This window comes from Cebus imitator, unplaced genomic scaffold (genome assembly GCF_001604975.1).
Source record: "Cebus imitator isolate Cc_AM_T3 unplaced genomic scaffold, Cebus_imitator-1.0 Scaffold112, whole genome shotgun sequence".
In the NCBI taxonomy this organism is placed as follows: Eukaryota; Metazoa; Chordata; class Mammalia; order Primates; family Cebidae; genus Cebus; species Cebus imitator.
In genome coordinates this window covers 3,907,967-3,926,929 of record NW_016107427.1, presented here as the reverse complement: position 1 = coordinate 3,926,929, position 18,963 = coordinate 3,907,967, and the positions used below count along the sequence as shown (strand labels likewise).

At 57.0% G+C, this 18,963-nt stretch overlaps 1 protein-coding gene across 2 annotated transcripts in view; it reads left to right on the top strand.

Moving 5' to 3' along the window:
- The first annotated feature begins 1,168 nt into the window (after positions 1–1,168).
- The window catches only part of PDE9A (phosphodiesterase 9A), a 108,905-nt gene continuing 91,110 nt past the window's right edge, over positions 1,169–18,963 (top strand). Inside the window, exon 1 of one of the 2 annotated variants that reach the window (XM_017538579.2) lies at positions 1,169–1,465. In XM_017538579.2, coding sequence (XP_017394068.1) covers positions 1,397–1,465 — 69 coding nt within the window. In that variant the 5' untranslated portion in view covers positions 1,169–1,396. The remainder of the gene's footprint in view (positions 1,466–18,963) is intronic. The other variant, XM_037742048.1, reaches the window with a different exon arrangement.

Below are 18,963 nucleotides of genomic sequence, written 5' to 3'. Positions count from 1 at the left end.
TCTTTGAGAGTGACCCCCCCATGAGAGCAGGTGGGGGACATAAAGCGACACGGGATGGACGGTTCGAAGGCTGAAGACCACCGCTTACCTTATGGACGATGTCACCCCCACAGACAAGCAGGGAGCTCTCGCCTTCCCCAGGGCCCCAGCCGCCAGCAGGGCTCCAGATGGCCCCGGGGGTGTCTGTAAAGCCAGCCACAGTCCACCAGGTGGAGACCAGGCTAGCCCAGGGAGGGAAAGGAAATGACCACTGGCCCTGGCACTGGCCGCCCGCTGGCGGGGGAGGGGGGAGGGAGGAGCCTGTGTGCGCCAGACTCTCTCAACAAGCAGCACCCAGACGCTCAACAGATGGAAAGCAGTGGCTTGGAACTCACTTCCAAGAAACAATAGCACATGCTCCCGCTGGCTTTGACACTTGCTTCCAAAGTCGACCAAGGCCAGGACCACGGCGTCTATTCTCCTCCCCAGCCCCCAACCCCATTCCCACTGGAGGAGCCCAGGAGAACGCGGGGCTGCGCAGGCAGCCCCTTCTGTGCTCCGCGGATCCAGAGGACGCCCGCGGTCCCCTCCCCTCCTGCCTTTCCCACACTCCCTGTGGCAATTCGCAAAAGGGGGGAGGGGAAGAACATGCTGAATCCAGCAGCGAGCTTGTGGCTGGGTAATCCTCGGTCCGGCCCCATCCAGGACAGAAATAAAATCGCCATTTCAGCTCCGGGCGCAGCTGGAGAAGGCTGACGCCCCCTAGTTAGGGGAAGGCTGTGGGTGAAGCAGAAGGAACTTTTCCCATTTTCTATTCAAATGAAAGGAGGGTGGCGGTCGCAGCAGGGCGAGAGGATCGAGGGGAGTCTTCCCGGCGGGGCTGGGGGGTCCACACTCAGCTCAGCCCAGCGCTGGCTCAGGAGGCACCGGCCGCGTGGGGAGGCGGCGGCTCCGGGCCGAAGGGGTCTCCAGGGGTCTGCACAGCCGTCCAGGGCGCATCAGGAGATAGGCGGCCGATCGGGGGCTGGAGTCACGGGAAGAGGAAAGAGGGGGAAGGGAGGTGAAGGGAGTGAGAGGAGACGGGGAGGGAGCGGAGGAAGGGAGGGAGGGGGAAGGGGAGGGGGAGGGGCGGGCGGCCGGGAGGAGGAGCGCGCGAGCTGGAGCCCGAGCCCGAGCGGGAGCCGGAGCCGGAGCCGGAGCGCGAGCCGAGCGGAGGAAGAGACCCTGCGGCGCGCGGCGGCGGCTCCGGGCGGCCCGGGCCCGGCGGCGGCGCGGCTCTGGTTGGCTGAGCGCCGCGGGCCGCCCCCCGCCCACCCCCTCCCCGGCTCCCCTCCCCCGGCTCCCCTCCCCCGTCTCCCGCGGCGCCTGGCGTCGGGAAAGTACAGTAAAAAGTCCAAGCGCAGTCGCCGGGCTCAGGATGGGATCCGGCTCCTCCAGCTACCGGCCCAAGGCCATCTACCTGGACATCGATGGACGCATCCAGAAGGTAGCCCCCTCCCCACCTCCGGGTGGCGGCGCCGGGGCCAGGCGCGGCGGGCGGGACTGTCGGTGCGTCTGCGGGTCTCGGCTGCGGCCTCCGTGCGCCCCGCCAGCGCCGGCTCCCCGTGGAAAGGGGCGACTCGCCGTTGGGGTCCCCACGCGCCGGCTCCGCGTGAAAAGAGGAGACTCGCCGGGGGTGAGGGGTGGGGGTGGGGGGTGGGGGGTGGGGGGACGGACTAGTTTTTCTATTTCACCGGCAGAGCTTTTCTTTTAAAAATCTGATTAGGCTGAGTTTTTACGTTCAAAGGCTGGCACCTGAAGCCTTTAATTTCCGGTGGCTCGGCCCGCCGGGCAGCTCCTGGGTCGCGGTCCGCGGAGGGGGAGAGCCGCCGCTTCCTGTGGCGCGGAGGCGGGTGCGGGGGGCGCCGGCAAAGAGGGGGCTGCTCCTCCGCAGGTGGGTAGCTCCTACTCCAGAAGGGGGATTCCGGGCCGCTGCACCTCCTGGCCCGCGGACAGCCTGGGGGGCGGCGGGTCGGGCTGTGTCCTCCCGCGCGGAGATAGGAAGTCCCGCGAACGTCCGGGGTTCCTAACGGGCTTGAGTTACACGGGAGAGGGCTTCAGAACAGACCCCCTTTGTTTGTGGCCCCCCTCTGACTGGCAGAGAGGGACAATGAGCGCGCCGGCTTGGAAGGGGCTCTCATTGGCTCCCCCTAAAGTCCCTAGGGAAAAGCCATTGTTAGGAAATCCCTCAAACCTCAGCTGGACGGTTCAGGAAGCCGTGCAGCCACCTTTCTGCCCACGGAGTACCCCACTGAAGGAGGCCAGGAAGAGGCACCCCAGCCAGGCACACAGCAGGTGCCGGCCAGCCTTGAGTCTCTCCTGTTCCCAGATGTGTGCACTTGGCCAGCTTAATCAGTAGATTCAAGCCCGCAAGCCACCCTTACCCTGTGCCCAGCTCCATCCCGGGAAATGGAAAGAACAGCCCTCCCCCACTGCTTTGAGAGATTCAGATAACCGGGAGGAGGAAGGCTCTTCAAGGACAGGTGGTCACCCCCTGATTTCATCAGTGCTGGGCAGCGGGGCAGTGGTGGGCGCACGACTACACCTAGGTCCCCGACTCCAGGACAAGGCGTCTGCAATTGCATGGGACTGTCACAGCCTCCCTTCTCCCCGAAGGAAGGAGTGACCCTCCGTTGACTATGTCACAGCTCCAGCATGTACACACACACACACGCGCACGCACACACGCTCCAGTGTTCACACACCCACTCACACACACAGGCGCACACACAAATGCATACACACATGTGCACATGAGCACACAGACATGCACACTACATATGCACGTGCACACACACATTTCTGCCCAACAGATGAGAATGTATCAAAGACCTGCCTTAAAAAAACTCGTCTTTAAGTGAGTTGTCACTAGCCCAACAGCAGCTGGTCCTTCCTAAGAACATCCCAAAGGTGTCCCAGCAGCGACACTCTCGAAAGGAAAGCGGGTGAAAAGTGGAGGAGAGCGTCAGGAGGGACGGGAGGAGGACGCTGGGCGTGGCAGGCTGGGCTGTTATTGTGGGCAGGGTAGCTTTACGAAGTGGACACGCTGAGGTTGGGGTGAACTCCAGGAATGCAGCCTGCAGGTGGACCCTGGGAAGACATGGCGTGTGGCACCTGTGCCTGGGGTTGACTGCCAGCTCCACCACTTCCTGTAACCACAAGCAAGCCCCTTGGCTCCCGGAGCTGGCATCCTCGTCTGCAAAGAAGGGATAATAAAATCTGCTTTCTAGACTGGAATGAGAAGGGAACTAGCAAATGTAAACACTGCCTGGAACACAGAGGAACACAATGTGCATGATTCTCCCCTCAGTTCCTTCCACAAACGTCCTTTCCCGGTGCAAGCAGGGAGGCGCCAGGCAGGTCTCCAAGGCGCCCATCTCTATGAGGTCTGTCGCGTGCTCCTGAGCTGCCCCCGCCCCCCACCCCTTGCTGGGAACCCCCTTGGCAGCTCCTAGCTGGACTGTGAGCCCCAGTTGAAGCCGAGGTGTTTGCCCAAGCACGTGCTGGGGCATGATAACTTCTGCTCACCTCCCAGGCTGCACACCCAGCAGCGCTGTCGCTGGTGAGAGCACTTTCAGCGCCGCTGCCATCAGCCGCCATTCCTTCTCTTAAAGTACCAGGCACTGGGTAAATCCTGCAATTTCTAGCGTGAACCTGTCTCCCTGCCATCCGCCCCATCTCCTCTCCATCAAATGTCTTGGACACAAACCCGTATTGCTACCTAGGAGGGGCCCTGAGGGCCACTGGGTGCGGGACATGCGGATGTGTTGCTTCTGTCACTGTTTTCTTCGGCATCATCTGGCCATGAGTCCTGGTGACAGGTACGTTGGCTCCTTCATTATCTCTGCTCTTTGTCCCTCTGGTTACCCAACCCCCTGGCCATCTCACTTTCCCCCTGAGGCTGTAGGGATGGGGAGGAAGGAGGGAACATTCAAAACGGGATTCTGCCAAGTTCTCTGCTCTGGCAAAGCTCCTGGTTGATGATCTGAAGTTGTCTGAGGGACGCCCCGGGCGGCAAGTGCTGGCATCTCCTGGCTAGGCCTTACCTGTGCAGGTGACCCTGCAGACATCCAGGCGATTCAGAGGAACCGCTGCAGCCCCTTGGCAGCCAGGTCAATGTATTTTTTTAGAAAACTCCAGACACACACAGGGCTCACTTATCTCGAGAACCTTGGGTCAGTTACTTCACTCTCTGCCCCTGTGCTGCTGTGCTAAGAATTAAATGGGATAAGGCAGATTGCCTGGTCAGTGAGCCACCCGTGTTTATTGTGCATCTACTGTGTGCTGAGTGCTGGGGTCCAGAGTGAATGGGAATGGGAAGGAAACCACAAACGATAAACAGCAGCAGATGTTGCAGGCTGGGTGGGCCACCCCCGTGTGGGGCCTGATGAACAGGTGTTCTTCCTGATGGTCAGCTTTGTGGGGAAGGAGCCCTTTGTGCAGAGCTGTGGCGGTGAGAGTGGACTCGTGAAAAGCTGCTGAAGGGCGGGGGACAGCCTCACCCAGCTGGCAGTGTCTGCACGGGCCTGTCCCCGTCGTCTGCTCCTCGGCTTGCCAGAGTGCACAGATCAGGACTTGGCACGTCCCCAGCACCAGGTGAAGCCCTCCTCTCACCCCTCACCCTGTGTCCAGACCCTCGGGTGGGCTGTTGAAGGAGGGAGGTGGGAGCCTGGGTCCCCAAACCTAGAGTGCTTCAGAAAGGACCTAGAGGCCTTGCTTCAGAAAGACTGCCCTCTAGAAGCCGGAGCTCCTCATCTTTGCCCAGAGGGCTTGTTTTTTCTGTTCCTCAGCTTCCCCAGCCTGGGGGTCCCCTGGCTGCAGGACCTGCTCCTTTCTTCTGCCTGTAGAGAAAGGGCTTGCCTCAGCTGAGCCGCGCATGGATGACAGGGACGATGCACTCAGCACTGGGGGGCATCCAGGCTTGGGTTTGCCAGTCTTCCGAGAGGGGCAAGAGGGAGGCCAGTGGACCCCTGGGCCTGGCTGTGGGCTCGGCTGTGGAGAGGAGCCACATCTGGGTGAGATGAGCGCCCCAGAGCCTCTGTGGGTGCCACTGCGCTGACCTGGTGGATCCCTCAGGACACTCGCACTCTGTGCAGCCTCCCTGGCACCTCTGGGCTGCTGCGTTCTTCTCCCGGCCTTGCTCTGCATCGGGAACCCAGGTCTGAATGCGCCGGCAGCAGCTTGAGTTTGCGGGGCTGTTTCTCCTCTAAACCAGGGAGGCGGATGCGCAGAGCGCAAAGGGAGGAGCAGCGCTAGAAAGTCTTCACGCATCCGCAGAAGTTGGCTCCTGGTTCTTAACGGTTTCCCACCCCCCGGGGCTCCGCCCCACCTTCGCCTGCCCCTTCACCTGCTGGAGCCCAGGGCTGCATGCCCTCGGCATCTGGCGGGGCCTGGTGGGGTCTGCCCGAGCCTTCTCACGATGCTTCCACCCAGCCTCCTGGCACCCAAGGCCAGCAACCTCCGCGGGCCCCAGAGCTGTTCCTCTTTGGCTCAGGCGTCCCCGCTGTGCTTGGGGTCCAGGCCTCTGTACCCTGCTGAGGTGGTCTCTGCTCCCGGCGCAAAGGAGTCTCCCTCCCTGCTGCCTGTTTCTGCCGACCTGTCCTGTTCAGGCCCCGCCATCCCCCTAGGGCCTTCATGGCCCTCTGCCTTCATTTCTTGCTTTGACACAGGCATGAGCTGGTGTCTCCCCTGGCTCCTCAGGGGAGAGGAGAGTGCGCCTGCCCCAGCCTTGTCCGCACAGCGGGGTCTTAAGCCCCATCTGGCTCCTGTGTGCCTTTCCCCTCTCCTGCCCCTGGCGTGGTCGAATGCAAACCTCCTTTACTTTAGAAGGGATGGCCTGCTCAGCCGGCAGGCCGCAGCGCCCTCTCCTCTGGCTGCAGGCATCTCCGCCCCTGCTTGCAGGGCTGCGTACCCCGGCTGCACTGACCCCTGTCCGGCTTTCTCAGTGCCAGCACCACTGTCGGCACCCTCCTTTCCACGTGGATGCTGGCTCTCCTCGGCCAGCCTGTCATCTGTCTGCCTGTTACATCTTTATAACTTTGATGTTTACATTGATATAAAATGGTACTGTAAGTTCACTGAACTGAGAAGAGCTGGAGGAAGGGGTCACCCACACCCCTTTGGGGTTTCCAGTGTATGAATGGAGGGGGTGGCAGCGGTGGTGGGGGGCAGGGAGCAATGAAAGTTGCTGGCCTTATCACTGTCCTGACCCCAGACTGGGGATGACACCTGTCTCCACCTGAATTGAAGCCAGGCTGTGAAAAGTAGTGAGAACCCTCGGCTTTTGGTTCCTTCTTCAATCAGCCATCAGCCGTGAAGTGCCTGAGCACGAGAGCTACGGCTGCCATCTCAGAGAGAAGGCACGGGAAACTGGGTTCTTCCAAGTTTTAGCCCAGGGACGCCGAGAGGTCAGGGAGCTGCCAGCCTCCCCGCTCCTTACCATTGGTGTGGTCTGAATTCCCCTTTCGCCTGACACTTCCAATGTCCAGAGGTCCAGGAGGGGACAGCTAGAGGCCAGAAGCCCACCTGACACCATCGGAATGACCATGAGTGACCTGGAAACCTCTCAGACTGAATCAATGCCACCAACCTGGGAATCCGGGAGCGCTGGTCCAGTCAGTGGTGGAGACATGGTACAGGGACCCACAGCCTCGCCTCACCTGTTTTTGCCACCGGCCAGCCGGGAGGCCTGGGCAAAGTCACCGTCTCCCCGAGGCAGTGGGAGCTCACTGTGCAGGCCACGATGAGCAATGGGGTGACGTGTCCAGATCTAGGCATGTGGGGAGGCTGAGGAATGCCACCCTGGCCCTCAGGCCTGGGCACTGCACAGCCTCACGACGCTTCTTTCACCCTGGACCCATCCGCCTGGAAGACTCTAGAAGCAGCAGTGGCAGCACCTTCCTGTCACTTGTCACTCCCCTTAGTCCACATGACCTGGAACCACAGGCAACCATGAAGAGGGAGCCAGAGCCACAGGCCCCAGGAACCCGGGTGCCACAGCCCGCACCTTCATCTTTAAGCCAGGCTTTCTGGAGCTCAGTGTGGGTGGAGGGGCTGTCGGGCCTCAGAAATGGGCAAAAGACATCTCTTGTTATCAGGGAGGTAAATGCAGCGCAGAGGAAGGGCACGCTGTCCCCATCAGATGCCTCAGATGAACAGACATGCAAATGAGAGATGAAACGGGGACGCGCCGTGCTGCTGATCTCAGTGCAGCAACCGGGACACCTCGGGGCACAGGCCGGGCAGAGAGGAGGCAGGGGCCGGGCAGGGAGGAGGCAGGGGCCGGGCAGAGAGGAGGCAGGGGCCAGGCAGAGAGGAGGCAGGGGCCGGGCAGAGAGGAGGCACGGGCCGGGCAGGGAGGAGGCAGGGGCTGGGCAGGGAGGAGGCAGGAATGGGCCCCAGGGGGCTAGGACTTCCTGAGACTCTGGGTCCTGCAGCCCAGTCCTGGGCTTGCTTCCCAGGGGTTGGTGGGCAACTCTGAACCCTCTCCCACCCAATCACCTGCTCCCCGGGGTGCATGTGACCCAGCAAGCCTCACTCCTGGGAAATTTCTGAAGGTCTTGGGCAAGAAGGGCCCAGAGAGCCCCCCAGAGACCAGACAGCACAAACTGCCAGCTGGGCCTGCCCCAGACAAAGCGTGCCTGTGCTCCTTGGCTTTCTCCCCAGACAAACCCACTCTGAGCACAGGATCCCTCCAGCTTCCCAGGGCCCGCAGGGACGGCTCAAAGAGAAGGCAGTCTGCACGTTAGCGCCTGGCTTGCAGTGGTTGAGACTGAGGCTGCCGTTGGGTGCCTGCATTTCCAGGGGGACAAATCTTTTTGAGAAGAAAGTGTTCTAAGAAAGTGCACAGGTGGGGGAGGAAAGGCCACACTCTGGGTAGAGTGTCCACTGCTCTCGTGACGGTGCACCGAAACTCAGAAATCACCGCTAAGGAATTAGCCAGGAACCAAACGCCACCTGTTCCCCAAACACTATTGAATTAAAAGAAAAAAAAAAAAAGATTAAATGGTTAAAAAAAATTAAGTACACATCCAAGAGTCCATCTGCAGGTGTCGGAGGAGCACATGCCTCTATTCCTGGTACCTCGGGCACAGTCATGCTGTGGACACCAGAAGTGCCCGGTGCGCTCAGCCGCCCAAGGGGGGCTCCCAACATTTTCAAGCTCAAAAAGAAGTATTTTCATTTGAGGATGCAACTCATTTGTCTCAACCCCATCCCTGACTGTGTGTCTCCCCCTCGCCCTAACCACATCTCCCCAAATCCCAAAGCTGGTCGCACAACGGGAGAATTGGCCCTGAATAGAAACTCCCAGTACCCCTGAAGACTTGGTCTAGAAACAACTAAAAGAGGAGCCAGAACGTTTTATTCCATTTGCTTTAGATTCTCTGCCGATTTTTTTTCTATTTTAAATTATGGTGAAATACATACAGCACAAAATTGACCACTTTAACCATTTTTAAGTGCATAGTTCAGGGGAGTTAAGTCTGTTCACTGACTGTGCAGCCATCACCACTGTCTGCCTCTGGAACTTTCCATTTCCCCAAACTGAAACTCTGTCCCTAGTAAACGCTTCCTCCCCGTCCCCTTCCCCCAGCCGCTGCCTCCCACTGTTCATTCCACTTTCTGTCTCCGTGAAGCTGGTGACGGCGGACACCTCACAGAAGTGGAATCAGGATGGGCCTTCCGTGCCTGGCTTCGTTCACTCACATCGTGTTCTCAGGTGCATCCACGCTGTAGCACGCGCCATAATTTCCTGCCTTTTTAAGGCTGAACGATATTCCACTGTGTGGCTGGAGCACGTTTTATGAATCGATGAAACCGCCTGATGTTTTTAAAGCCTCAGTCATTGCCATTCTTAGTTCCTCAGTTTGCAAAGGGCCGGCCTGTTGCGATGGGTTTATTGTTGCGTCTTCTGAAAAACTTTGTGAGTTCACGGAGCCCTCCCCACGTCCTGAGTCATGGCTGTGCTGCTCTGTGAAGCCGTGTGCACGACGTCTGGTGGTGTGCAGGCTGTGATGTGTCGCCGCGGAAGGGGAGGGGCTGTCCAGGGAAGACGGACACGCCAGGTTCCGCTCCACGGAGCTCAGCTACCAGCCCTGCTGTGTAGAGCGCAGACGAGCCAACTTGTCATTTGACTGCCCTCGATCCCAGCTGCTGTGTGGCCTCCCCAGGGAAGTCACTCACCCCCTGTGTGCCTCAGCGTCTCTGTCTATGAAGTGGGAGGAAGTTTTCGGAAGATTAAGTGCCAGAACACGCTGGCACTTGGTAAATGCTATATAAATGTTACCATTTTTATTTGTTTATTATTTATCCATGTCATAGATTTAAGGCAGTCTAATCGCAGTGCCTGGTTGAGAGAGACCTGGGCCCCACACTCCCAGGTTGTCAAGTAGCCCCTGTGCCTCCCACCATCGTCCCCAGCACAGGGCCAGGCCAGGTGTGCAGGAAGGGCCAGCTCGTTGGGAACTCTGCTTCCCAGGGTAACTCCCAGCACACCCTCCTCCTGTTTCCTCACCAGAGGAAGGGCAATGGACAATGTCTCTAATTTCCCCTCCAGCTGTTTCAGATGGATGGAGCCCTGTGGTTCACACACACACACATGCACACACCCACCACACATGTGCACACACCCACCACACACACAGCATGCATGTCACACACATCACACACTCCACAAACATCACACACTCCACAAACATCACACACATGCACACACATCACACACCACACACAAGCACAGTATGAAGATGACAGAGGAGTCAGCAGAGCCCCTGGTGGTTCTAGCAGTTGAGCAGGGACAAGGCAGGCAGCCACACAGCTGGGAGGGAGGGCAGCAGGCACCCTTTGCAGAGTCACAGTGGGTCCGCCTCCTGCACCTGCCCAAAGGGTGAAACCCCTTATCTTGTTTCCTGATTTGATGAGGTTTGAAGTGGCTGAGCTTGGAGGGTATGGGCTGAGCCCTCAGCAGACAGGGCTGGCAGTGCCCCCCATCTTCCTGCCCTCTCCTGTCACACAGCTTGACTCTCGGGGACGGGGTGCCACTGTGATGTGCTGTCACCTGCAGCAGCATGTCCTTGAGCCAGGCTGAGACCGGCACTGTGTGACCAGCCTGCTCCATTGTCCCTGGGTCCTGTGCCATACTGTACGTCGAGGTACCATAGAAGCATGCCAGGCCCCATCCTATTTCTTCCAGCTGATCTTCTGCCCAGCACCACCCCTCTTAGACCTTTCCCTATAGCCCAGGCCTCTCCAGCATTCAGGACTCTGGAGCCTCCCAGGTGCTGATGGCTGAGGTCATTATCTGCATGCCAGGCCACCCAGGATGCTCCAGGTCCTTGCTGGGGTCAGCCTCAGTTCCTGTGGTAAGTCCACCATGTGTACTCAGACGATGGATCAGGGAGCCCCCAGAGGACGGCCCTGGGGCAGAGTCAGGTCCAGATGCCAAAGGTGCTTCTCGAGGCATCTCCGGCTCACACCTGCCCCTCCATCCGGAGTGCCAGGTTTGGCTTCTGGAAGAGAAAGCTGGGGGTTTAGTGACTCCAGCCAACTGCTGTGAGCCCGAGGCATCAAACTAAAAATAGCAAGTCCAAGAGGGAGTCTTTGTGTTCAGCTCAGTGGGCAATGGTGCCTCAATTCGCAGCATGACACAGGGCTGATGACATGGGGCATGCTGGTCACAAAGTGCCTGTCTCAGGCTGGCACAGGGACATGCCACCTGCAGCTGAGGGCACATCACAGTGGCACCTGCCCCGACAGTGCCGCTGCATTGAGGAGGAGCCCAGGTCCAGGGAGGCACTCACAGCAGATGAGGCAGGAGGCCATTGAGGGGTTCTGCCTGTCTTCTGGGCTGGCCTCTGCATGGACGCAGAGCAGGAAGGGTGTAAAGGTGACCCTGGCCATCAGAGCTGGCCTGGAGCCAACCTGGACCAGCACAAGGCCCAGTGCCAGCACTGAGACATTTCTTTTCTGGCAGGAAAACCGCACTTCATTTTCTAATGAAATTCCAAGGCAATCTAAAGGAAAGGGAAGAGGAGGGAAAGGAAGGGAGGAAGAGGATTCCATTCTTGTCCGAATGGAAGCCCATCACCAACTCCACTCACCGTCTGTTCTCTGTGTCCTTTTTGGATACACAGAGCCGCACTGGCCTTGCGAGAGCCTCAGGTTCCTCTCGACTCCCGCCTGCCTACACTGTCACCACGTCCCGCCATTGACCTCCATCCATCCCCTCCTGATCACTGCTGTGAGTTGAATTGTGTCTTCCAAAAAGATGGGTTCCCATCCTAACCTCTGGTACCTGCCAACGTCCCGTTAGTTGGAAATAGGGTCTTTGCAGACATAATCAAGACGAGGTCATGCTGCATTGGGGTGGGCCTCAAGCCCATATGCCTGCCGTCCTTCTAAGGAGAGGGAAATGCAGTCACACATTTGTCCGTGGAAATGAGAAGGGAAGATGTAGAGACAGAATCAGGCCGTGTGAAGACAGACTCAGACACCAGAGTGATGCGTGTACAAGCCAGGCACTGCGAGGTGGTCCTTAGAAGCTGGGAGAGGCAAGGTTCCTCCCTAGAGTCCTGGGAAGGAGCCGGCCCCGCCCAAACCCAGGGCCCAGGCTGCAGCCCTCCAGAGCCATGAGAGAGAAACCTCTGTGGTTTCATGTCACCCAGTTTGTGGTCTTTGTTATGGCAGCCCCAAGACACTTAGAGAGTCACCTTGTCGACCCCTATTCTGTCCCTCTGAGGGACTGGTTGGCTCTTAGAAGACCCTTCAACCTGCTCTCTGTTCCACCTCCTCCACCCAGCGACCCCTGGCTACACCCTGCCCAAGTGAGCTCATCAAAGCCCACAGGGACGCCCCGATCATGTCACCTGGGCTCCTGTGGGCCAGCAGTGTGAGGACCTGGACATCTGGCTCCAGCCTCGTGGGGACCTGACCTGCTCTGCCCCGACAGCTCCCAGCCTTCCCTGCGCCCCCTGGCCCTTGCTGAATGTCTCCTCTCCTAGGAAGCCGGATGTGTCGCATGCAGGTGCCTCTACACTGTAATAACACCTCACCAGACACTCTGGGATCAGCCCGGGATCAAGTCACTCACTTTCCAGCCCCGCCCCTGCCCAGAGACTGGCCCGTAGTGGAGCCCAGTACCAGCTGTCCAATAATGAACAATGGATGCGAGCAGCTCCTCGGTGAGAGGACACTGCGCGGCTGGGCCGGGGTGAAGCTTGTCCCGCGTGTCTCCACCAACTGTCCCTCAAGCGCCTGATGCTGCCCTGGCACCTCTGCCCAGTGAGGCCCCGCGAGATTTCCGAGAAACAGCGGGTTGGGGAGGCAGTGTGGACCGAGAGAAGGGAGTCCTGAGCACAGGAAACGCTGCCTTCCTGGGGTCCCGAAGAACAAGCTCCCCTTCCCCAGCGGCCTCTGGGGTCTGACATCTAAAGAGGGAAAGCGGTGCTGGGTGGGGGCGTGGCCGTCAGCAAGAGGGTGTGGCCACAGTCAGGGGGCGTGGTCCTCAGTGCAGTGGGTGTGGTCCTCAGCGCAGTGGGCGTGGTCATTGCCAAAGGACGTGACTGCAGCAGGAAGGGCGTGGCCGTCAGCTCCAGAAGGCCCTTCTTGCTGTCCTTGGACTTGGGCTCTTGTCCACGAGGACCTCAGCTGGAGCTGTCAGTGGCAGGCTGGCACCAAAGCACTTCTGACGTCTCCCCACAGCCTGTGTGAGGCTTCGGGGAAGGAGTGAGGGTGGCTGGCTGGCTTCTGATGAGCCGTTCTGACTCAGCAGCTGGGACCCAGCAGGAGCGCAGAGCAGGAACCGAAGGCGCCGAGACCCCTCCCGCAGCTCGGTGGTCTCCGCTTTGTAAGGGCTGCCCCCTCCCGCGTGCATCGGCGTCACAGAGGACCACGGGCCCGGCGGCCTCCACAGCAGACACCGAGGCCCTCGTGGTCTGAAGGTCGAATTCCCAGGTCAGGTTGCAGCCGAGCCAGTTCCTGCGGCCTCTCCTGGGCTGGCGCCTCCTCCCCGGTCCTCGCAGGGCCGGGCCTCTCCGTGTCTGTGTCCTCAGCTCTTCATTTTACGAGAGCATCCCATTTCAAAGGCCCTGTCTCCAAACAAGGCCATATTGTGAAGCGCTGGGGGTCTGGACTACAACATGAATTTCGAGGAGACACAGTTTCTTCCACAGCACCCCCTTTGAGAAGCAGAAGTGACCGTCACCCTTCCCCATCTCTGGCCTTCAGAACCCTAATGTGGGAGAGCAGAAGGGGCCCAGAGAACATCGTGTCACCAAGGACAGCATGGCAGCCCAAGGGCCCGCGCCCGGCGCCGGCTGACTCACCTTCCCAGGCTCCAGGCTGTCCCCACTACCCCACCTCCCCAGCATGTCAGGGCACCTGGTCCCATCTGCCTGTACACAGACTCTCGCTTCCTGTACACAGACTTTGCTTCTTTGTCCCCCAGCCAGGGGTGAAGGGCCACACTGGGGAAACAGCAAACAACCCCAACAGGCTTTGCAGCCTGACCAATCACATGACCAGTTTGAGGAGGGTGGTTGGAGAGGTCCCCAAAATCACAGTGAGGAAGCCGGATGAGGAGTCCCTGAAACTTCTAGCAGCCCAAAGCCTGTCCATTCAGACACCAAATCATAGAAAACGGAGAGACGCAATACTGATTTTCAAAAGGGAGAAGTACCCGAGTATGTACAGACCCGGGGAGAGGGTGCTGATGTGGCCACAGTGCTTCAACTACTCCACTTTATGGACAGGGCACAAGTTTTTTAAAGGGGGATTTAACATTCTATTTGACAGGTGACTTGAAAAAGAGTTTTGAATAGAAACAGGCCCCTCCCTCCCCGTGGCCCACCCACCCTGGTTGTTTGTTTTGTTCTCTTGAAACCAAGGAAGACAGAGGTGAGGATGGAGGGCAGCTGAGCCAGGGGGATGAAAAACTTGACTTGCTGCTCACATTGGTCTCACAGTCCTTGCGGGTTTTTGGATTTTATGCAAGTTCAGATCACAACAGGCGCCTGGCAAGGGCCAGGCATTACCTTTATTCCAAAAGCCTTGCAGGGCCTTCTCGAAAGGGCTGGCAAGCCCCACTTCCCCAGAACCCTGTGGCACCAAGTTCTCTCCTCCGCACCCCCTTCTGTTTGGTCCAGGATGTGTGCCCTGGTTCAGGCCTGACTGGGAGCACCGTGGCCCTCCTCAAGGGAACCACCGCAAGACATGCGTTTCTGCTTGATGAACAGCCCTTTCCCCCTGCAGTGCTGGCGGACTCTCCCCTCCCCTATCCCATTCCCACTTGGAAATGATGGTGATGGAATGGGCGATGCTGGCGTAGCAGGTCATCCAAGCTCTCTGGGTGGAAGTTGGGGGAGGGACGCACAGAAAGGATTCCACTCCCGCCTGCCTTCCGCTCTTCCCTGCCTCCCGCACTGGGTCGTACCTTCCCCATGGCTCCGTGAAATCTTTTCACCCATGCCCAGCCGCGCCATTCTCACATACTGCCTTGAAACTGGGCTGGATGGGGCTGCATGCTGAGAGGAAGTCCTCTCCCCCAGTGATCCTCCAGAGGGCTGCTGCCCAGGGCCCCCAGCACCTCCTACCCCACCCTCCCCATTCCTGCCATCCCCAGAGTCCAGGGAACGGTTGCATTGGCTCCCACGCAGAATCATGATACAATAGAGACAGACAGAGGCCCCAGGAGAAGTGAGCATGAATTGTTGAGACAAGGGTGAGGCCCCAGAGAGTGGGTGGCCGAAAGGTCATGTTCACGCAACGAGAGTTGCCTCTTGCTTGAACCGAGTCTCCAGGTGTCAAGCGGATTGCAACCGGCAAGGGGCCTTCGAAACGCCCCGGTGAGAGTCCTGTGAGCGGAGCTCCATCTCACCACATTTCTTATTCTGGTTCATCGCTTTTTGCATTTTCAGTCCCCTGTGATCCATTATTTATAACAGCAGAGATTGGCCTCAGACACCAGCAGTGAGAAAAACAAACGGGAAGCTACCCAGAAAAATGACAAGAGTGATGAACAGAGCAGCCATGATAAACGGGCTCTGTGCGGAGGCCCGGCGTGGGGAAATGAGCCCTGAAATCCCGACGTGCCGTGAGGCAGCTCTGAGTGGGAACTGGAGGGTGTTCAGAAGTAGGTGTAGCCGTGTCCCACTGGTGAACCTCCTCCATCAGGAGAGGAGCTCCCCACCGATGATCAGAGCCGCTCCGTACACCCTCCCACCTCCCTCGACGGTCACAGCAGCCCCCTCTGCAGCCCCTGGCCAGCTGCAGAGCCCTTGGTGTCGCCCCTCATCAATGCCTCCTTCACCCCCCTAAAGTTTTCCCCAGTCACATACACAGGCCGAGGCTCACCCGGCATCCAGGATGCCCATTGCTCGCAAAAAGGATTCCAGCCCTCTTAAAACAGAGGCTGTAGCAAATGGCCATACGTGCCACCGCTTAAAACAACAGAAACGTCTTCTCTCACAGTTCTGGAGGATGAAGTCCAAAATCTGAATCGCTGGGCTGAAATCCAGGTGTGGGCAGGGCCGAGCTCCCTCTTGAGGCTCCCGGGAGATTCCCTTCCTTGCCTCCTCCCGCTGCGGGGCTGCCGGCAGCATCACACCACCTTTATTTTTGTTCATTGTTGACATCCCTGCCTCCCCTGCCTGCCGGGCCTTAGATATCTCTCTGCCTCCCACTGAGTCTCACTACACATTGAATGGGATTCACGCACGTCAAGTTAGGCAAATGTGCCCATCAAATCCTTCCACTTCACAGACATTTATTGAAGGTTCCTGTATGCCTAGCGGAGAGAAGGGACATGTTTACGAGATGAATCTTGGGAGGCCATGGCATGCTTCAGAGCATTGGGTCAAAATGACAACCCACACCCCACTTGGCAGCTCATCCAGGGCCCTGGAATCAGCAGGCTGAGATTGGAACCAGCAATGGCGCAGCTGGTTGTATGTTCTTGGGCCTCAGTTTCCACAGGAGTGGCATGGGGAGAGGATCTGCCCAGCAGATGTAAGTACTCACCATGGCCCGGACAGCTAAGTGTCTTCCAGAGGCTCCCGGTCTGGTCTCCGTGCTGCTACTCAACACGGACTGAAGAGACTCAGGAACTTGCCCACGGCCATGGATAATGAGAGGCAGAGCTGGCGCTGAGCACGGGAGCCTGCACACAGCCCACTGAGACCATGCCTGCCAGACAGAGGTCGGCCCTGGCACCAGGTGGGCATGCCAGCATCACCCTCATCATGTGCTTTAAGGATCCAACATAATGCGGGTACTTCAACAGATGCATGGCAATAAAAGAACCATGTATCATACATTCACACACACACATACACACACACACACTCACAGTACACTCATACATACACATACATACACATACTCATACACATTCACACCACATACACATACATTTACACATGCACTCACATTCACACAGATTCAAACTCACACATAACATTCACACTGCATACATGTGCACATTCACACACGCTCACACACATTTACTCACATTCACACACACATTCACACATACACTCATACATATATACATTCACACCACATACACACACATACACACACATTCACACACACACATACTCATACATACACATACACGCACTCATACAATCACACCACATATGCACATTCACACACATGCTCACACACATACACTCATACACATTCACACACATGCTCACACACAGTTACACATTCACACACATACACTCATACACGTACATTCACTCACACATTCACACACATACACACGGATACATTTGTTTTCAAGTCAGGAGCCTAGCATGGCCCACAGGCTGCGTTTGCTTGGTGTCTCCTGAGGTCTGTTCCTAGGTATATTTCCCATCCCTTTTCTTGCCACTTATTTCTGGAACACATGTTATCTTTGATCCTTAAACCATGACCTAGAGATCCAGATGTGTGACAGGCTGAGAGACGACGTGAGGCTGTCACCCATTTTCTCTGCATGTACTAATTGCACTGTGGTTATCTTCACCACCAAGGCAGCGTTGGGCTCTAGAGAACTGCACGGAGACACGTGCAGATGGGCTGACTTCAGGGTAACTCCGGTGCTGGGGGGCTGCGGCCCAGTTCAAGCAGGAGGGAGGCGTGGGGACAGGTGCTGAAGCTGTGGGTGTGTGGCTGAGGCTTCATGGCGCTCCCCCCGCTCTTGTGTACATCTGAGCATTTCCGTAACAGAGAGGTGTTTGCTGTTGTTGTTTTAAATAACGTCTTAAATACCTCCGGCACATGGGAATCCGTGGTCATTTCTGTCATCGTCATATATTCTTTTTCAAATACAATGACCTGAAAAATGTCTCCTAAATTGGAAAAGGAAGTGAGGCTAAATACAGATTTTACTTTAGCGAATAGAAAAGCAGTGATTGCCTGGCAGTTACCGGTAAGCCATTCTGAGTGTGACATTATTGTTAAGTATTATAAAAGCAAGATATCAAACAAAATGTACAAGGTGTCCAAATGTATAAGTGTAATTTGTAATTAGAGGTAAATTGCAGATGAATTGCAGATATACACAGATGGATGGATAGACAGCGATTGATTGGTTGATTGATAGATGATTCATAGATCACTCGCAATGTTTCTTCAATGAGCGCGCATTTATTTCTTGGGCAATAAGAAAAAACAATAGAATGTAGAATTTGGGGCTTGGCCTCTTTTAGCTTGTTTTTTTTTTTTTTTTTTTTTTTTGATGTTAAACGCTCATAATTGTCAAGCACTGAAAAAGGCAATAGAAAATTCACTTTTTAACTCCCTCAAGGATAGAAGTTTGCACATCTGCCAGTGGTTTGGATTTGGCTGGTCCTGCGGGCCGGTTTGGTCGTTCTCTTCCCTTCCAGAGAGGTCCCCAAGCCCGGCTAAGATGTGTTGGTTTGCTCGAGGGCAGACAAGGCCTAGCAGCATCTTTTGGAAGCCGATATAAAAGCTTAATAGTGAATAAAAGCTATAGAAATGATTCACAGGCTAGGATAGAGAAAATAGGAGGAATTGGAATTGGTTTATTTTCCTTTGGGGGAGGCTGAATCAATATTTATTCTGAGTATTCACTAAGAAATATCAGTAACTTAAGAACAAGACAAACAGAAGCCACACGTCCCGTTATGGCCACGAGCCCACCCCTGCCTTCGTTCAGACCGCTGCCGAAAGCCTGACAGGTGCCGCAGGAGCGCCTGGAGCTGTGGGCCCGGAGCAGGGCCAGGCCGGGCTCTTCTGTCTTGTCTGTCCTCATCTCTGGGAATGAGGATGACACAGCACTCAGGAGGTCCTTTTGAGGTCCCAGAGTCACTGGGCTTGTGGGGCGCTTGGCTGTGGTTCCGGCCCGAGCGTGCTCTCAGTCCCCGTCGGTGGTGGTTATGGCACGGAATCATTAGCCACATAACATAAAACCATGGAACACAGGATTTGCCCACACAGGAGCAAGCCTGGGCACCAGCACCCATGAACGCGTGCCTAAGGGCAGGTCCAGCTCAGTGCTGGGGTGTGGAGGAACCCACCCGGGGCCTGCCTGCAAAGACGTCCCCTTCCCAAGATGCCCTACCTTGCTTAGAAAAAGAGGAGACTGGCGTGAACCACAGTGAGGTCAAATGGATCGTTGAACCTGTTGAGTGTGGTTTTTTGTTCGTCCATCGTGGTCGTTCTTATTAACACATGTGTATTTGTATTGATGTGGCCTCTGGTTTCCATCGCACTTTGGTACAGTTGGATGTGGCTGCTGATCACTGCAGGGCTCAGTAGTAGGTCGGTTAGAGCAATCAGAGCCTGCTGTATCATGGCCTCCCCAAGTTAAGACAGACTTTTGTCCCATACTGTGTTGAAACACCCAGAAACACTGACATGTTGAAGTGAAGGCCACCTGCCTCGGTGCCACGTGCTTGCGAAACGGCTTTTGAAGGGAAAGGAGGAGGAGCAGGATCC